Source organism: Microcaecilia unicolor, chromosome 5 (genome assembly GCF_901765095.1).
Source record: "Microcaecilia unicolor chromosome 5, aMicUni1.1, whole genome shotgun sequence".
Lineage (NCBI taxonomy): Eukaryota > Metazoa > Chordata > Amphibia > Gymnophiona > Siphonopidae > Microcaecilia > Microcaecilia unicolor.
In genome coordinates this window covers 362,825,998-362,846,134 of record NC_044035.1, presented here as the reverse complement: position 1 = coordinate 362,846,134, position 20,137 = coordinate 362,825,998, and the positions used below count along the sequence as shown (strand labels likewise).

General features: G+C 44.2%; 1 protein-coding gene across 1 annotated transcript in view; it reads right to left on the bottom strand.

Moving 5' to 3' along the window:
* The window catches only part of LOC115471377 (polycystic kidney disease protein 1-like 3), a 120,919-nt gene that overhangs the window by 85,262 nt on the left and 15,520 nt on the right, over window positions 1-20,137 (bottom strand). The window contains exons 4-9 of the mRNA XM_030205074.1: window positions 16,130-16,300; window positions 15,795-15,919; window positions 15,304-15,430; window positions 13,569-13,697; window positions 9,349-9,580; window positions 3,865-4,058 (exon numbers count right to left, since the gene is read on the bottom strand). Coding sequence (XP_030060934.1) covers window positions 3,865-4,058; window positions 9,349-9,580; window positions 13,569-13,697; window positions 15,304-15,430; window positions 15,795-15,919; window positions 16,130-16,300 — 978 coding nt within the window. The remainder of the gene's footprint in view (window positions 1-3,864; window positions 4,059-9,348; window positions 9,581-13,568; window positions 13,698-15,303; window positions 15,431-15,794; window positions 15,920-16,129; window positions 16,301-20,137) is intronic.

The window sequence follows — 20,137 nt, the reverse complement described above, 5'->3', positions numbered from 1 at the left end:
GTAATTAAGCATTTGAACCCAACTCAGTATAATTAATAATAACTAGCCTCATAAGTCCAGGGTATCTTTACAATAGGACACCCCTGAATGGCTATCATCATAGGCTTCACCACCAGCCCGAAAACGCAGAGAAAAACTCTCATGCTAATATTTTCACTGAGAGAAAAATCTGCAGTATCTAGGCTGGTAGGGTCAAAATATCGTTATATTACAAAACTGTGGATCAAATACTTAAAAGAATTCCACTATTGACCAATGGGACTCTAAATTTGGTCTATAGAGATAAGAAGACAAAAAATGTACATATTCCATAGATAAACGTCTGCAAAATAGGTTTCGAAAATACCGATTTGGACGTTTGAGAAGAAAAACGTCCAAATGGTGCTTTATGACACTTTTTGGATGTTTTTCTCTTTCGAAAATGAGCCCCTAGGTAACTTTGTAAGTCTAAGTGCTTTGAAAATTTGCCACAATGTCAGATCCAGGGCTTTTTTTGAGGGGGTACTTGGGGGTACTGAGTATCGGCACCTTTTCCATTGTTTGCTAAAATTGACCCATGATCCCCAAGTTTTAATGAACGAGCTCAGCCTCTACACACCAATTCTGCCTTGTCATAGTTTCTGTGACTAGTTGCAGGGGGCCTGGCTATTGTGGGGTGGGTCCCTTTAATTAGTGATCACCCCACCCCTGAAGGGGTGGCCTGGCATTTGAGTACCGGCACCTTTTTCACTAGAAAAACTGCACTGGTCAGATCCATAATAATTTTCAGATAAAAACACATAACATTCAAAATAAAACTTATACATTAACTGAATATAAAAACAAATCACTACCTATGAACATTACACAGTAATAAAAGTTTGCTGGAATAAAAATGCCTTTAACTGCTTCTTGAAAGGGAGAATCAATTGAGTATCATGCAAGTCCTACGGCAGACTGTTCCATAATCATAACAGCCCACAATCAACCCAGCTGTGGCATTCTGTGCCACTTGCAGTGCTCAGAGAGATCTACCAGGAAGTCCTTAAGATGTGTGCAGTGTGATAGAATACTGAAGATTCGCTCCCAACTTGCGTGATGAGATTTACACCTGGTTTCAGTTGGTGTAACTTCTCGCACCCAAAGTTGAGTGTGGATCCCAGCATGACACGCTATTCTATAAAGGATGTCCATCCCAGAACACCCGTTATAGAATAGCGTTCAGCGCCGATTTATTTTCAGCATCAAAATTTGAGCACAATTTACTGAATTGTGCTCAAATTCACGATATTGACCCTTCATCTCTATCCTCCCATGTTTAAAAACCTCCTCTCTACTGTGGCACCATCCACGTCTGTCAACGAGGCTGTTTCTTCTTACAACAATACTCTATCCTCTGCCTTAGACACTCTTGCACCTTTGATGACCCACCCTGTAAGGCGTACAAAACCCCAACCTTGGCTGACTTCTAATATCCGCTACCTACGTTCCTGTACCCGCTCCGCCGAACGCCTCTGGCGGAAATCTCGGGCCCTTGCTGATTTCTTACACTTTAAGTTCATGCTGACCTCCTTCCAATCTGCTCTTTTACGTGCCAAACAGGATTATTATATCCAACTGACCAACTCTCTTGGCTATAATCCTCGACTTCTCTTCACCACATTGAACTCTCTCCTCAAGGTGCCCCCTCCCCCAACCCCCCCCTTCAGTATCTCCTCAGACCCTTGCTGAATTCTTTCACAACAAGGTTCAAAAGATAAACCTTGCTTTCTCTACCTCACCAGCTCTCCCTCCACTAGTCCGTTCCCCTCTCGCTCCTTCCCCTCATTCCCTTTCCTCCTTTCCTGAAGTTACTATTGAGGAAACTACACTTCTCCTTTCTTCCTCAAAATGTACCACCTGTTCCTCTGATCCCATTCCCACCCACCTTCTTAATGCCATCTCTCCTACTCTTATTCCTTTTATCTGTCACATTCTCAACCTCTCACTTTCCACTGCGACTGTCCCTGCTGCCTTTAAACATGCTGTGGTCACACCTCTCCTTAAGAAGCCTTCACTTGACCCTACTTGTCCCTCTAATTACCGACCCATCTCCCTCCTTCCTTTTCTCTCCAAATTACTTGAGCGTGCTGTTCACCGCCGCTGCCTTGATTTTCTCTCCTCACATGCTATTCTTGACCCACTACAATCTGGTTTTCACCCTCTCCACTCAACCGAAACTGCGCTTACTAAAGTCTCCAATGACCTATTACTGGCTAAATCCAGAGGTCAATATTCCATCCTCATTCTTCTTGATCTTTCCGCTGCTTTTGACACTGTCGATCACAGCATACTTCTCGATACCCTGTCCTCACTTGGATTCCAGGGCTCTGTCCTTTCCTGGTTCTCTTCCTACCTCTCCCTCCGCACCTTTAGTGTTCACTCTGGTGGATCCTCTTCTACTTCTATCCCTCTGCCTGTCGGCGTACCTCAGGGTTCTGTTCTTGGTCCCTTCCTCTTTTCTATCTACACTTCTTCCCTTGGTTCATTAATCTCATCCCATGGCTTTTCCTACCATCTCTATGCTGATGACTCCCAAATCTACCTTTCTACCCCTGATATCTCACCTTGCATCCAAACCAAAGTTTCAGCGTGCTTGTCTGACATTGCTGCCTGGATGTCTCAACGCCACCTGAAATTAAATATGACCAAAACCGAGCTTCTCATTTTCCCCCCCAAACCCACCTCCCCACTCCCCCTGTTTTCTATTTCTGTTCATGGCTCTCTCATTCTCCCTGTCTCCTCAGCTCGAAACCTTGGGGTCATCTTTGACTCTTCTCTCTCCTTCTCTGCTCATATCCAGCAGACCGCCAAGACCTGTCGTTTCTTTCTTTACAACATCCGTAAAATCTGCCCCTTTCTTTCCGAGCACTCTACCAAAACCCGCATCCACACCCTTGTCACCTCTCGTTTAGACTACTGCAATCTGCTTCTTGCTGGCCTCCCACTTAGTCACCTCTCCACTCTCCAGTCGGTTCAAAACTCTGCTGCCCGTCTCATCTTCCGCCAGGGTTGCTTTACTCATACTACCCCTCTCCTCAAGACCCTTCACTGGCTCCCTATCCATTTTCGCATCCTGTTCAAACTTCTTCTACTAACCTATACATGTATTCACTCTGCTGCTCCCCAGTATCTCTCCACACTCGTCCTTCCCTACACCCCTTCCCGTGCACTCCGCTCCATGGATAAATCCTTCTTATCTGTTCCCTTTTCCACTACTGCCAACTCCAGACTTCGCGCCTTCTGTCTCGCTGCACCCTACGCCTGGAATAAACTTCCTGAGCCCCTATGTCTTGCCCCATCCTTGGCCACCTTTAAATCTAGACTGAAAGCCCACCTCTTTAACATTGCTTTTGACTCGTAACCACTTGTAACCACTCACCTCCACCTACCCTCCTCTCTTCCTTCCCGTTCACATTAATTGATTTGATTTGCTTACTTTATTTATTTTTTGTCTATTAGATTGTAAGATTAGATTGTCTATTGGATTGAGCAGGGACTGTCTTTCTTCTATGTTTGTGCAGCGCTGCGTATGCCTTGTAGCGCTATAGAAATGCTAAATAGTAGTAGTAGTAGTAGTAGTAGTAGTAGTAATTTAGCCCATTATCCCGATAGTGGATCACAACAAAAACGCAAATATGATAATCATACATGGAAACACATTACCCTGTTATATGATCATACCAAAAACGCAAACCTGATCATTTTACATGTACAGAATTTCTGCAGGAAATTAATCTAGATAAGGGAATAAAATACAGGTACATGATTGGCATCTTTTTTGAACCGTATGTGAGACTTCACTTGATGGCTCTATGCAGAGAGGCAAAAGCTCTTATTGCTTACATGACACCCGTTCCCTTCCCATGTCTTCGTGCTTTTGTTCCAGAAGAGACACCGTGTGGTGAAGGTGGTCAGAGAGCACATGAAATGTGTTTGCCCTCTCCACGCACTTCCATTTAGTCCTGCAGCGGTGAGGTGGTAGAGTCCCGTCTTGTTGCTCAGGAGGTCTGGTGACAGGACCCATGTGGTTTCCTCAGCTTTAAATCCAAACAAGAAAGACAGGATCATATGACCAGGCAACACAGTGAATTCAGTAATCAAAATGAACTAAGGTCACAGGCAAACATCCTAGACTAAATGCGGGGCTAATTCTGTAACAATGCACCTGATAGTCGCATACAGTAGAAGTCCAAAAATCTGGATTGCTTGGGGATTGGGCCAGTCTGGATTTTTGGAATTTCCAGATCCTCAGGCAGCCCTGCTGCATCACTCTCCCAGGCCACCCCTTCCTTCCCTCCCTTCCTCCTCGCACCCCCCCCCCCCCCACCACTCCTGGCCCTGCCTGCTTGCTCCTTTTCTAACCTGAAGTCTTGACAATCTCTGGCTGTCTCCGGCATGCACCAGACCTTTCCCCTCTGACCCATACTGCCCCTTTTGTATGGGTCAGAGGGGAAAAGCCCAGTGCAGGCTGGAGGCAGCCAGTAAGTAAGGCTCCGCTGGCACTGCAAAGACTTCAGGACGAGGCCAGAGAGGGAGCAAGTAGGCAGGGCTGGGGGGGAAGACAACTGTTGGAGGGAAGGAGGGGGAGGTGTAGCCACGGGGGAGCCTGGGAGAGTGAGTGAAGGACCAGGAGCGGAGGAGAGGACGCAGGGCCGGGAGAGAAGCTGAACCATGTGGGGGAGAGGGAGGTCTTGAAATTTTGAAGGGTCCGGATTCTCAGGTGGTCCAGATTTCTACTGTATTCAATAAAGTAAACCAGGTGCCTGCGTTCCTTTATACAGTATGAGCACAACCAGCTATAGATGTGTCTCAGAACTTAAATGTCAGCCAAAGAGCTGAATGTGAAATTCATAGTTCTCTATAAATGACCACCTGCAAACCACGCACTATAGGTGACCTTGCTCAAAGTTACAGAATAATGTTAGGTGCATGTTTCACATTTGCATATGTATGAGGATTAAATGAAAAGTAATGCCTCCACCTCCATAACTTTTAAAAGCAAGGATTGCTTATTCCAGAAGCTACTACTACTACTACTACTATTTAGCATTTCTATAGCGCTACAAGCTAGGAATTTGAAAGAACTTTTGTGTCCAGCTACGTTATCCAGCCCGTTGCATTCGATGACTAAATCTGGGACATTTGGGCAGCAAAGATGTAGGGGTGTATTATGTGCAACATGAACTTACAAAGCCAGGATTTTGTTAATTCATCTTCTAGTAAAAAAGAAAATGCATTAACAGCGGCCTCTGACTTTGATTCTGATCATGTGGAATAATATATTAAGATGTACCTGCATTAAATTGTATGTAGGGAAGACAACCCAAAGTTTATCTGTGAGACTGAGAAAACACACGTCCTGTGTCCATAGAAAGAAGCCGGGAGCACCGTTAATTTCACATTGCATCGCATGCAGTCATGGCTTTGATAGTTTTCAATGTTTTGTTATCGAACAAGTTACCATGAACAAACGGGGTGGTAACACAACTCGAAGGTCATTTCAGTGTGAACAGTGGTGGATTTTCGAATTGAAATCAATGGAACCTAGTGCCTTTTTTTTTTATCGTCAGGCCTGTTTGATTCATCAGAGGCCCTCCATGGTTGCAGGGCCGGTCTTAGCAATTGCAGGGCCCTGTGCAGCCCCACCCCCGCCTGCCCCCCACATCCGTACCTACTGCCCGCGCCCCCACACCCGTGCCTGCCACCATAAGTGCATCAGAGTTTAAAAGGAGGTTTAGAGCTCTCAGAACCCTATACCTTGATGTGCATCCACCATGTTTCAGTAGAGAGCGGCAGACAGCAGCAGAGATTTTCTTATCCCGTCTGCTGCATCCCGCCCTTGCGGAAGCAGGAAGTGACATCAAAAGAGGGTGGGACACAGAAGCGAGGAGACTCTGGGCTCAGCAGTTCACAGGCTATGAAAATCGCTGCTGCTGCCTGATGCTCTGTACTGAAATGTGGATGCATTGCAGATTAAGGTACCGGAGCAGGGAGATGTTCCGAGACAGCAGGGTAGACGTGCCAGAGATGCGTTATTTGAGCCATCTTGCGTCAAAGGTCAGCGTCTATTATATACATTGCTGCCATTCTGTAATGGCGTAAACAGTTCATGCGGAGGAAGCCGTTATGGACAGTCGCTTTGATTAGCTCGATCCTGCTCACAGAAATTTGGCAGGCCTGTGTGTTTTTCATAGTAATACAATTTGTTTTTCTGAACAATGTCTGGATGTCAGTTTCTTCCTCCTTTGTCTTTTTGGCAGAATGTGGCATGTTTCCAGTGAGACTACAGCGGCACTTTGTTACCCCCCCTGAAGAAGCGTTTCGTGAAACAGAGGTCCCCGTTATTAAACCGCTATGACTGTGGTTCAAATAACATATGAACTGTGTTCCTAAGAGTTTTGTTTGAGCCGCAAGAAGTTTGAGAATTTTTGGACTATTGTTATGAAGATTGCACAAGACGTTATGAAATTCGTTTATTTACACTGCTGAGAAAAAGAATGCAGAATGCAGGATTTTTGACCAATGATTGATATATGGGAGTTGTGCTTGAGCATTGAACAAGTATAATTCCTAATGCTCTGAACCCACTGAGGTCTTTTTCCTCCAATTTGTGAAGTTTCCATGTTTTAATCGCATTAAATAAAGAATAAAAAAACTAGAAGGTGAAGATTGGCTTGTGGTATCTACCAATCATTTCCACTATTTGCTTAGCAGAATTTCCTTAGATTTTGTTTTTTGCATTTTAAAATCGCGACATTTAAATTCAATTGTAGCTCATACAGGTAACCAAGAGTTAATAATTTTTGCTGTTACATTTTCATTTTGCAATAACTGCGACTTATCTATAATTGTTTTAGAAATACCCAGAAAAACAATGTTACAGTAGTCATTGTAAGATAGAAGCAAAGCTTAAATTATAGTTTGAAGATTGTCGGTCCAGGAGGGGGCGAGTCAAGATGGTGGCGTAACCAGACGGTTTGAGAAACGCTCCTGTGAACTCAGTTGGAAATAACTATACTTTTGAAATATGCCTCACTCTAAACGCAAGGGGTTGACGAGATTAGTACCCCCGCCTACCTCGACTTCCTTTCCGGTCCAACCGAGTCTCGAACATTTCTTCACCGCTGTCTCCCAGACTGTGAGGGATACGGATCCCGTTGCGGGCTTATCTGGGGAAGCAGAAAACTTGCCGGGAGATGAAATATCCCTTTCTCCACCATCAATATCATTGTTACCTCTGTGCCCAGCGTCGACAGCGGCTCTACAGGGAGACCGTCGCCCTACCGGAAGTGTTGCGGGTGTGGCTCCCAGCGAGGGTCTAGTACCACTGCAGAGAATGCTGAGACCTGAGGCAGGTACCTCAGAGAAAGCGCCGGAGATAAGTCTGGAAATGATCTGGTTGAAATTGAATAAAATGGATTCAACTCTTCAGCAAACATCAGGTGAAGTCAATGCATTTAATGATAAGTTTCACGAGTTAAAGTCAATGGTAGACTCGGTTAAGCATGAAATAGCTGAAAAAGCTCCAACTTGCAGAAGAATGTAGACCAATTACTAGAATTCAAACAAACGGTGGTTAAAGATAATACTGACATTCGTAGGAGAATTGAACAGATTGAAAACTTTAATAGACGTTTGAACTTACACCTTTTGAACTTCCCTAAACTCCTTGGGGTTAATCCGATTGAATTATTTAAGAGATACTTAAATGAGGTGTTGAAAATACCCCTTGAAGCTATTCCTCCTATAAATAAAATATATTATATTTCTAAACCTAAAGGAGAGGAAGGAAAAATGGAAAGCACAGGAAATATATATATGGAAGTAATACGCTGCCTTGTTATTTTTAATTATGTTTGTAATCTTCTCTAATTCATATCGCCCACCTATCTAATAGTGGTCTAAGGAAGCAAATATTATTATGTTAAAAGGATTGAAATTAATGATTAGTTATAAATCTTTTTTATTTTTTTTCTCCTTTGTGTTGTATATAAAATGTATGGCTGTATTTCTAATGACAAGTGTACTCTTGTTATAAATTAAAAATTCAATAAACAAATTTAAAAAAAATAGTTTGAAGATTGTCAAATGAAAAATAGTCACAAATCTGATGAAACAAAGGTACATCATGGAAAGTGGAGTTCATGAGACTCCATTGAAAAGGAACAATCTAAACTTTGATTCATAGAGACATTACCTATCTGAAATGTGCTCCTGCCAGTGACCCTCAAGCCCTTCATCAGGTTGTTGAATACATGTAAGAGGTTGAAAGAGCAGCTGCAACGTGCATTCATTTCCCCCCAGTAATGCTGTTTTCTTAGCATATATAGATTCTTTTGAAACTGATGCTCCCACTACCGCAGATGCTGGGAAATCACATGTCCTTATACCTATTTTGCAAAGGACTCTGCATTTGACACAGCCTTTTCTAGAATATCATGGAAAGGAGGTGTCCACAGGGGGTCTCGTTAGCCCCAACTTTGTTTAATGTTTACTTAAGTTCATTAGGTGGGATAGTCTAGTTTATGGGATTGTCTTACTTCAACTCTACAGATTATCTTTCCAGTTATTAGTTCACCGAAAGATACTTATGATCAATCAGAAATATGCTTCGGTATCAGTGCGGAAGAAGAAATGAGGCAGATGCTGAAATTGAATGTTGATGCATTGGAGGAGCTGAATTGCTACTTAAATCCCCGATACATTTCCTCTAGACCCCAGTTCCGAAGCCTCTCTTCCCTCTACCACTTGAAAATAGGAACTGAGCCAGAAGAGGGAGGAGGTGCTCCAAATTCCTTCAGAACAGAGAGCTGCTGTCTTCATCAGCCCTTTTCTCTTCCTATTGCTTAGTGGCCACTGCAGGCTGTTTTGGGGAGGCACTTGCTACCCCAGACCAAACGTGTCCCCTACGGCAGCTGCCTCATTTTGTCTAATGAGGCAGACACTCCTGTGGTGCTTTTACCCCACTTCTGTACAAGATCCCTAGTAGCGACACTCAGTCTATGGAAATGCAAATGGGTAAAGGAATTGTAGAGTTAGTTCTTGTCTTTCAGTAGAAGCCCAAGGTCAGTTACATTCAGGTGCACTGGGTATTTCCCTGGTTCCACAGAGCTCACAATTAACTTGCCTGAGATCACAAGGAGTGGCAGTGGGGTTTGAACCCGGCTCCCCTGTTCCCAGCCCACTAAGACTATAGAGTTAAAGTGAGTTAAGGAATGGTGGATGCTGTTCCCTCTCCTCCTCACTCCCTCATATCATATACTTAGGGTGTAAAGGGATTACAAGTGTATTATCATGCTGATAAATCTAACACATTCTAAGTCTTACCATGCTGCTTGCCTTGTCTAGGGAGGGTCACAGTGAGGTCAAAGTGGGTGGCATTAGGTTGATACTGGAAACCCAAGTAAAGTCTGAATGGGAGTGGCGGGTCACACTCCAGTTGCACTATAAAAGTGTCTTCCTCTGAAGTCACATTCACTGCTATCACCAGGACCTGCTCCACACTCATATTGTGCTGGGTGGTGTAAGGCTCCATGATTTCCTGTCTTGATAAAATAATCTAGAATAGGAGAAAAAAAACCCTGTGCATTAGAGTGAGGGAAACCTGGAAGTACTTTCTGCTTGTGGATGAGGAATGCTGGGGTCAGGCATGTTTTTCACTAGATCATTAACCTCTCTCTCTCTATGACCAGTTCCTCTGTGACCAGTAGTACTCAAGGAGGCTGGATTAACAGGAGATGGCATGAATTTATCCAGCCCATTATATGGACTGAAGCCACTGGGCAGAGATTGGCAGCAGCATCATTTGACCAACACAATAGCAAACGCCATTGAAAACAATAGCAAACTAGATGTTGTGTTCTCTCTGTTAGGAGGAGATTAGGTGGGAAGGGATGTAAGGGGAGTTGGGGGGGGGGGGGGTTGGGGAGATTTCGAGGGGTCTGTGAAGGGGGGAAGCAAACAAGCTGCTGCCCATGCTGCTGCTGTCACCAAGCCGGACCGGGCTTCAGGAGGGCCTACATCCCTCTGCAGCCTGGCCCGGCTCGGTAACAGCAGCAGCTCATTTACTTCCTCCCCTTCACAGACCCCTGGAAGGCTCCCCAAACCCTCCCAAACTCTCCATACATTCCTCCCCCTCCCAATCCACTCCAAACTGAAAGAATGCAAAATATAGTTTGCTATTGTTTTCAATGGTGTCTGCTATTGATTTGGTGGGAAAACTGGCTTCAACTTTTTGACGTCATGCCGTCTCCTGTTAATCCAACCTCCTTGGTCATACTGGCTGACAGTGTGAGTCTATATGATCCCTCTAGGAAGTAGAGGGTGCACCTGGGTACAATACATCACTTCCTGTTGTTATGTGAGTTATAATAAAGCAAATAGTTGAGACTATCTGTCTGGCCTGAGTGTGTCTGGATATGCTTTATCTTCTTTGATTCTAATGATTGGATCAGCACCTGTCCCAGAGCTGAAGACTGCACTGTTTAGAATAAGAGATTTGTTGTATACATAAGTACGGTTACCATATTTGCGGAGACAAAAAAATGGACACAAAATTAAAAATGGTTGCTACCTTAAAAAAATGGTTGCTACCTTTGCTAAAGTAATATCTAATTATATCAAAAGTGTAAATGGATTTTAGTTCATGAACACACGTCAAACAGCGACTGACTTTCAATACAGCAGTAGACAATCTACTTTTCAAAAACTTCCAGATTTGAGTTTGACTCAGTCTGAGCCCAAGCTCACTGATCAGCAGAGAAATCTCTCTCAAAAACTTTGGCTGGTTTCTGAGACACGTGAAAGTCTTTGCATGCCACAGGCTTAAAGTTGTGCTGCATGAACAAAATTCCTTCAACCAGCAGAGAAACAGAGAGGAGATCAGCAACGCCTCTCCCTCCCTTTAGCAGCCTCTTGTGTCCAGACTGATTAATAGGCCAGAGATGAGTTCTCATTATGTGGGTGGGTGTGTTGGTCATAGGCACATAAAAGAATGAGGATATTTACCTAATAATTAAAAAAAAAACACCTGAAGGATAAATCTGAAGATGCCGAAAAGAGGACATGTAGTAACCCTATACATGAGGCAACCACAAAAAAATTAGGAGCCACGCCTGTTATACAGGGTTGGACTGGGCTGATAGGACATTAAAACAAATTCCATTGGACTGCTGGAGAGCTTCTGCAGCAGTTGAAGGGCCTGTTGCAGGAATGACCTCTGCAACTGGACAGTCAGAGAGGGAAGAGAAGCTGCAAAGGTGCAACCCACAAGATCAGGCATCCAGAGAAGCGAAGATCTCTGCAGCTGGGTATTGTAAACAGCTACCTCTCTTGTGCAGCCAAGGATAGAACAATCTCCTCCAGCCACAGGCTCCCGGTACAGTGAAGAAACAGATGTCCACCAGTAACTTCAATCTTAAGAACTTTTATTCCATGCAGGTTTCTAGTACACAGTTCCAATAGCAGCCTAGCACATACCAGGATTCAATACAGGCTTACAGGCTCTTTATCCAGTGCACAATAAACAGTAATTCAATTCCCAAGACAAACAGTTCTTTCAGTTCATCATCACAGTTCAGTCACCAAGTAGCAGTTTCTACCTTCTATCCTTTTTACCTTCAGGAGAGTTCAATATTTTAGGGACTCCTTCTACCCAAGGGTTTTCCCCTGCATCAGCTTCACAGTGAATTCAATACTTTTGGGACTTCCTCTCACCCAAGGAATCTCAGCCTGCTTCAGTACTTTAGGGACCTCCCTGCCCAAGGATTTTCAGCCTGCAACTGCCAGTACTTTAGGGACCTCCTTGCCCAAGGATTTTCAGCCTGCAACTGCTTCTCTCCTTCTGCTTCTCCTGAACTGAACTCCTTTCCACTCCTGGGACTCCTTCCCACCTGCCTAATCAATCCCTGGCTTCAGCTACCACAACTAATCATTCCCCTTTCATTAGCTTCCCCACACCCATACCAGCTGAGTTGAGCATTAAACTAATGAGACCAATGATGAGCTCCTGCACACAGGGTTTCCTATCTCTCTTTCCCCCTAGTGGCAGCCAATCTACACCTCCTGTTAGCTTATACCCATGTCCTCCCTTATTGCAGCTAGGAGTCCAGTCCGGGTTTTCCATCTCACCCCCTGGCTCCTTGCCTGCAATGCCTCTGGGACTTGTAGTTCAGACTGAAACTGCCTTAACCCAACTATCCTGGAGGTGACTTTATCACAGTATATAGCCTGAGAAGGAAGTGCCTTTGAGTTGGGTGTTTGGTAGAGTGGAGGGTCTCTGCAGCTGGGTCGCCAGTGACTGACGAGCCTCTACAGCCAGGCAAGGCATAAGAACAGCCATACTGGGTCAGACCAATGGTCCATCTAGCCCAGTATCCTTTTTCTAACACTGGCCAATCCAGGTCACAAGTACCTGGCAGAAACCCAAATATTAGTGTAACGGCCCTTTACTGGGCGCACCTTAATTCGGAACCCAACCTGGCTGGAACCTCTCAAAGGCAGTCTTCATCGGTCCCTTATTCGTTTGGTGCTCAGTGCCTCCAACTGGGGAAGAAAAGTGTTAGTGGGTGGGATTATCCTCTTCTCCCCCACCCCAGGGAAAAGTCCAAAACAAGAACTGCTGTGTGAACAGGGCTGACTAATAAATTAAACAGGTTTTATTTAACTATTTACACTAATCTATTTATATTCAACTGCTATAGTCTTGACACTTAACCTTTTGAAACAAATATAGAAAACGCCAATAGTGTTGATACTTAACCTCTTAAACCAAAAAGCACTCTAGTCTTTTGACTCAGGAGTTCAGAGACAGTGACTTAGTCCTTCGAAAACTGCTTAAACCCTGTTAGTATTGCTTTCCAAGATAGTAGCTGTAAGCTCTTCCCTGCTGTTTAGTCAAGTCAGTGTATGGGTGGGGGTGGCCTAGGTCCCTCCTTTTCTTTCTTTACAAGTCCACCCTCATCCAGTACCCTCAGATTTTACCCCTTCTGCTGAAGGCTTCTTGGGCTAGTGGCTGCAAGGTTGGGCTTCCAGGTCAGTTCTGAGTGGTCCTGCTGTGGCTTCCTGGAACCTCCCAGGGCTCTGAGTAGCCGCTGTCCTTTCTCTCTGAGCCTTTAGTGCCGGTCGCACCCCAGAGGTCTTTGTCCTTGTTGGGCCCCTAGTATCATTCTTCTGGGGTTTCTCCTGGCTGGGGTTCAAACTACCAACCCTTAACAGGGCTCTGCAACCACCAGTCCCTGGGATCCTCTCTAGAGGGCTACTTCTGCTCTTCCTGACCCTAGGCATCAATAGTGTCCCTGCAGGCCCTTTCCTTCTGTTCTAATATATGCCTGACCAAGGGTTGCAGCTCCTTCTTCTACCCTGAGTTGCTCCGAAAGGCTTCCTAGCCTTGAACCCAGTTCCCAAGGGTTTCCACTCTCTATGCCTTCAGAGAAGTCTCTAAGGGTATTTTCCCTGCTAGGATTCAGATTTACCAACCCTTGGTACAGGCTTTTTGAACCTCCAGCAAAGATACTCTTGAAAGACTTCTTAGAAACCCCTTCACATACCTCAATGTCTTCTGTTAAGTTGGAGACTTCCACAACTTCATCATGAGATAATAGAATGACATTTACAGTATTTCCAACAACATCCTGGTTACTGATGTATTCGAAGGGGTTGAAAGTAAAAGCTGTGACCTAAAGCAGAGACAGACATCCTGAAAGCATGTCCCTCCCCAGTATACACCATCCCACATGCTACTACATAATCATGCCTTCTCCTGTGTTCACTTGCCAAAATAGTCTCATACGTAAACACTGCCTTTCACATATCAACATCACGTTCATATTACAGCCTCTCACATGCTGCCAATATGCAGTCTCGCATGTTATGCAAACACAACCTTGCACATGCCACCGTACGACCTCTATTACATCAACTTGCCTTTACTGCTATGCCAACAAGGCTGCTCGCTTCTCATACATTATTCTGCCAACTCATCCTCTTACATGCTACTATGCTAAAACTGTCTCATGCTGTAACATGTAGCAGTTCCACTATCTGCCAATAGAAGTGTTTGCATATAATGAAACTGATTCGCTCTTCGTCACTGTAAATAAATTAAATAAATACGATCACACTCTCTTGCACACTACAACACTGTGGCCTCAGGCTTGTTCACATTCTCTCTTGCACATTTCTGAGTCACACGGCCTTTCCCAAGCCACGGCACAAACTCAGCCTCTTGCACGCCATTTTAACGATACCTTGCATGCCACCATGGCCTCTCACTGCACTGATACATCAACATGTCACATGCTAGAATGTCAACACAGCCTCTTGCACACGACTGCATCATCAATGTCTCACATGTCAATGCACTCTTGCTTCTGTGGAAACCCAGTCACTCGCACATTGTCAGATCAACATGGCCTTTCACTCACTAGATCTAAATAAATGTTCATGCCAACAGCCTCTTACACAATACCACATCAATAAACCATCTAAGCTATTACACCTTTCAGTTACTAACATGTTAGCATTCACTCACATGTTACTAGCCATCAACCCATCCTTACACGACAGACCTTTTGAGATGCTGTGCTCTAAAGCCTCTCATACACTTTGTGCTACTATTGAAAAGGCATGAGCTGAATTCTACTCTCCTTCCCTAAAACATGTGCTTTCATATACAACCTTCTTGCCCCACCTCCCTCCTCATATACTCTTGCAATCTGGCCTATCGCACAGTACTATATCAATACCTGCTCTCATAAGCTACTATTTCAGCATCCTGCTGATGATCATTTCAGTAGCACTGATAGATGTTCAGGCTGATGATGAAACAGTGGAACTGTTTAACAAGTATTTACATTAGTGTCGTTGTCCCCCCCTCCCCCACGGAGCAATGTCTCCAAATGGGTTAATTTTGCACATTCAAAGACAGTAAAGAACCTGACTCCTACGTCAGGGTATGTGGATATGATCTCAGTCTCTCAAATTTACTACTAAGGCTTGCTGTACGCCTTGCTTCGTGCCACCGAGACCTCCCTTCTGGCGTTCATAAGATGTAAAACGTATAGGCAGCTTGTCCAGGTGCTCTTGGAAGTTCCTTGTAATCAAACCTATAGCGCTAAGTACAATGGGAAATATTTCTTATCTTTGACACGTTTTCTTGCTGTTTATAAATAACCTGGATTTACTCTACTGCTAAGTACCGAGTGCCACACACATCTCTTCCAGTGCAACCTGATTCTGCTGGCAAATTTCACCCTGTCTTGGCACTATGAACATCTCACTTACCTGGACCTGAGACTGAGGATATCTGCTGATGAGACTTTGCAAGGATGACTTGGAGGGGAACGTGATCTGGACTGTAGCTGGTGCAGGAGTTGTGTAGGAAGTTGCATGCAGAGCAGATGTGTCCTGCCTGATGAAAAAGAACAGAGAACGCCACATGCAGGGAAGGAACATGGGGGTGTGCCACAGCAGTTTAAGCACTGAAGTTAACAGTCATTGCATCCCCATCCTCCTAAGACTCACTTACACTGAACCAATGCTCCAGACAGAAGGTTCACCTTCAAATGGGTGACCTGCTCACTATTTTACAGGAGAAGCATTATACCAGGGAGTTTCATCCCCTGCTCAGCATCATGCTAGAAGTTCTTGTGATGTTGTGAAGGATAGTTTGGCTTTCGTTACTTAATTGTATTGTGCTGGTTCTCCATTGCGCTGGGTTGGATGGAATTGGTTACCCTACTTGCTTTTCCGCTGAGTACACAGAGTTTTCTTACCTGCTGACTATTGTGCTGGAAGTAGAGGAAGACACAATTACAACCTGTGCTCCATCCGTGCCTTGCAGTAATGCTGTGTGTATGTGCATCATGGCCTCCAGAGATGCCTCCAGCACCAGCTCCAACTGAAAACAGAATAACACGCATTACATTACAAAGTCATCCCGTGGCTCGGTCTCTTATCCTTTTGAGGTCATATGACTTGGAGTCTTGGGGTACGTTTCATCTCTGTGCTCTCCTTTCTCTTCCAAAAGCTTCTTCCAAGCTCTTCTCTCATTTCCCCAGACTTTGCCCTCCCCTGGAAAGAGTGAAGAACAGTGCGCTTCCACTTCTACCTGTCTAGAATCTGTGTTCTTGCTCGTGTCCCTCACACCCTTCATCAGGTTGTCAAACATGTGAAAGAAGTTGATAGCTGCAGGAAGTCCCAGCTCAGGCGGACTGTTGTTTTGATATTCCACCTCTAGTAACTGTTTGCTCAGCTGCAGAAGAATTGTGCTGGCATTCACCTGTAAGCACATAACACATTCTCTCTCATTTCAAGCCTTGTTATGGTCACAGGTGTAGACGTTCAGGCATGTCTGTGTGCTTCCTGCAGATACAGAAAAATAGGAGGAGCCATTTCCTAACACTGGCGATACAGACCCACATAACCAGTGTGCTACAACGTCCAGAGCCCACGGTAGCTCCCCAGTCATGGTCATTAGTAAAGAGCATCTGCACCTGGGCAGACAGCAGAATCCATGGCTCCTTTATCCTTTACTCCTGGAACTTACATTCTCTGACTTAAGATTGCCCTTCCACAAAACCAGACAGACTGATCACATCACGTACTGTCTGGAGGAAGTTTCTTGCAACACAGCTTTAACAAAGGTGGAAAGAAGAGCAAACAGCAGCCAGTGTGGTTAAAAAGTGATGTGAAAGAGGTTATTAGAGCCACAAGAGCGTCCTTCAAAGAATGGAAAAAGGATCCGAATAAAGAAAATAAGAAACAACATAAGCAGTGTCAAGCTAGATGCAAAGCACTGATAAAGAAGGCTAAAAGAATATGCCGTGGACAAAAACTCATAGTAACACCTTTTTCAGGTACATCAGAAGCAGAAAGACTGCGAGGGAATCCGTGAGACCATTAGATCATGAAGGAGCAAAAGGGGTGCTCAGGGAGGGCAAGGCCATAGTGGAGTGGAGGAGTGGCCTAGTGGTTGGGGTGGTGGACTTTGGTCCTGGGGAACTGAGTTTGATTCCCACTTCAGGCACAGGCAGCTCCTTGTGACTCTGGGCAAGTCACTTAACCCTCCATTGCCCCATGTAAGCCACATTGAGCCTGCCATGAGTGGGAAAGCGTGGGGTACAAATGTAACAAAAACAAATAAATAAAATAGTGGAGGAACTGAATGAATTCTGTGCTTCTGTCTTTACGGAAGAAGATGTAAGAGATCTGCCCATACTGGAAATGGTTTTCAAGGGTGACAATGTGAAGGAACTGAAAGAAATCTCGGCGAATCTGTAAGACATACTGAGCCAAATTGACAAGTTAAAGAGTGATAAATCACCTGGACCAGATGGCATACATCCAAGGGTACTGAAAGAACTAAAACATGAAATTGCTGATCTGTTGTTAGTGATCTGTAACCTGTTGTTAAAATCATCCACAGTACCTGAGGATTGGAAGGTGGCCAACGTAACGCCAATTTTAAAAAAGGGTTCCGGGGTGATCCGGGAAATTGCAGACCAGTAAGCCTGACTTCAGTGCTAGGCAAAATAGTGGAAACTATTATAAAGAACAAAATTACAGAACACATAGACAAACATGGTTTAATGGGACAAGGAAAGTCTTGCCTCAACAATTTGCTTCATTTCTTTGAAGGCGAAAATAAACATGTGGATAAAGGTGAGTCGGTTGATGTAGTGTATCTAGATTTTCAGAAAGCTTTTGATAAAGTTCCTCATGAGAGACTCCTAAGAAAATTAGTCATGGGATGAGAGGCAATATTCTGGTGTGGATTAGGAATTGGTTATTGGACAGAAAACAGAGGGTAGGGTTAAATGGTCATTTCTCTCAATGGAGGAGAGTGAACAGTGGAGTGTACTGGGACCGGTGCTACTTAACATAAGGGGACATTGTGTACACTGCCAGTGCGAGATGCTGTTTCACTATCACATTTTTAATATTGAAGGACAGACAAGCTTTGCAAGACTCCAAGAAGCCTGCCTGTCTCTAGCCATTGAATGTACAATATTAAAGCACCCTCCCCCCACAAGTTGGAGGACTCCCACTCAGCTTAGAGGGAACAGTGCCTGGGACCATCACACACATCCCCTACCAAGACTTAACCACTTGCATTGTAGTGTGGGCTATAAGTGTCCCCTGTATTCTTAAACAACGACCCCACGTAACCCTCTTCACCTACCAACACAGCATGACTATGATCGAACAGGACAACACGCAATCTTCATCTTTTCCAATCCCCACTTATACCTCATACGATCACTATACAACTTTGTATTTGTTATCCACCGACTGGGCAAACCCTTTGACGGTACTATGTAAGCCACATTGAGCCTGCAAATAGGTGGGAAAATGTGGGGTACAAATGCAATAAATAAATAAATATGCAGCACAGAACCAAACTTATCCAGCTAAGATGAATTTCTGGCTGTGGTTTACCTGCAGGTGACAAAACAGCAGATTGTTAGTATTAGAAATCCCAAACTGTCCAAATTTATTCACCAGATTAAAATAAATGAATATATAAATAATTATTTATTTTAATGTTGTGAACAAATGTAGACAGTTTTGGATTTCTAATACTAAAGATCTGCTGTTTTGTGGTCTATTCTGGATTTGGAAGATCGCCTGCCTTTTTGTTTCTTGTGATTTCACTGCTGTAGCCTTGGTTTTTGGGGATAGAGGTGAACAAACTGTGCTGCTATATTTATTCCTTGTCTTGAACTGGTTCTATCCAGCTTGGGACTTGGTGTCTTCAGAGAGTCATTATGTGAGCAGAGCTACCAACCAAGCTAGGACATTTGTGGATGGGGTTTGACATGAGAGCATAAGAGACATTGAGGCATATTTTCAAAGCACTTAGCCTCCCAAAGTTCCATAGAAACCTATGGAACTTAGCCTCCCAAAGTGCTTTGAAAATAAGCCTGAAAGTCCCTTGGTGATCTCTGTGAGAAGGACTTACTTGATTTAGCTGTATCGGTAGACAGAAAAAGATGTGTATAGAGAACATGCAAACATCCATGGAACTAAAACATAATAATGGCTGGTTGGACATGATGGAAGACACTGATGAGACACCAGGTCCTAAGAGCTTGAGGACAGTATAGATCCTGCTCCCTTGCAGGTTTCTGAGAGATCAGACTAGTAACTAACCCTTCAGTACAATAGACAGGACCAAACTTCTAAGAAAAATCCCAGCACTAGTAGTCTTTGTTTTGAGCACCTGTTGCACTCAGGGTGAATTTCTTTACAACATAGCTTAACTGTAGGGAAATCTTCTTGAATGCCTTTCCCTCTATGGCTTAACACCAGACCATTAGATCAGGAACCTCTTGAAGTCTCTATTTTAAAAGAATTCAGGCTTTGTCAGAGTTCTGGGATATGTAAATTAAGCTCTAGTCACCTTCCAGCCTTATAGTTTACTAAATAGTTTATAACTTATTAAAATATGTTATACTGCCTTTACTGAAAAAAAAAAACAGGACAAGGTGGAATACAGTCTAAAACAATAAAATAAAAGGAACTTCATTAAAAACAGGAAAGTAGAAAAACAACCATACAACAATAAAACAACCATACAAAAACTGAAGAAACAAAACATAAGCTCTGTGTGTAGGGAGAGATGGTATTTTTCTATTCAAAACTGCTTCTTTATCAGCTTACAAACACTGAGACTGAGCCCTTTTACATTTGTAATTCCCCATTATATGGATAGAACAGTGGTGATAGATTTTTCCAGAGGCCCTGGGGGGAGGGAGGTTCGTGCCAGTGGGCTGGAGAGAGAGTTTGGGAGGGGTTGGCACGGCAGAACAATTGCTGAGATAATGTGGTTGCCTGTAGTGAGTGACAGCAGGGGTGGAGTTTGAGAAACAATAAAAGGGATTGTAGTGGGGAACACGAAGTCTTTGGTTGCTGTACCTCCGCCAGGACCCTTGGGAGTATTGGGGGAATTCTGGAGTGCAGAATAAGGCTGGAACAAAGGAGTAGTTGCTGCCCCTATAACTAGCGACTGAGAAGGAGTAGACAGGTGACCGGGGGGGGGGGGGGGGGGGGGAGGGTCCAGCCTGAATGCGGGATTCAGAGCAGGGAAAGCCTGTTGAAGGCTGGGGTGCAGCTC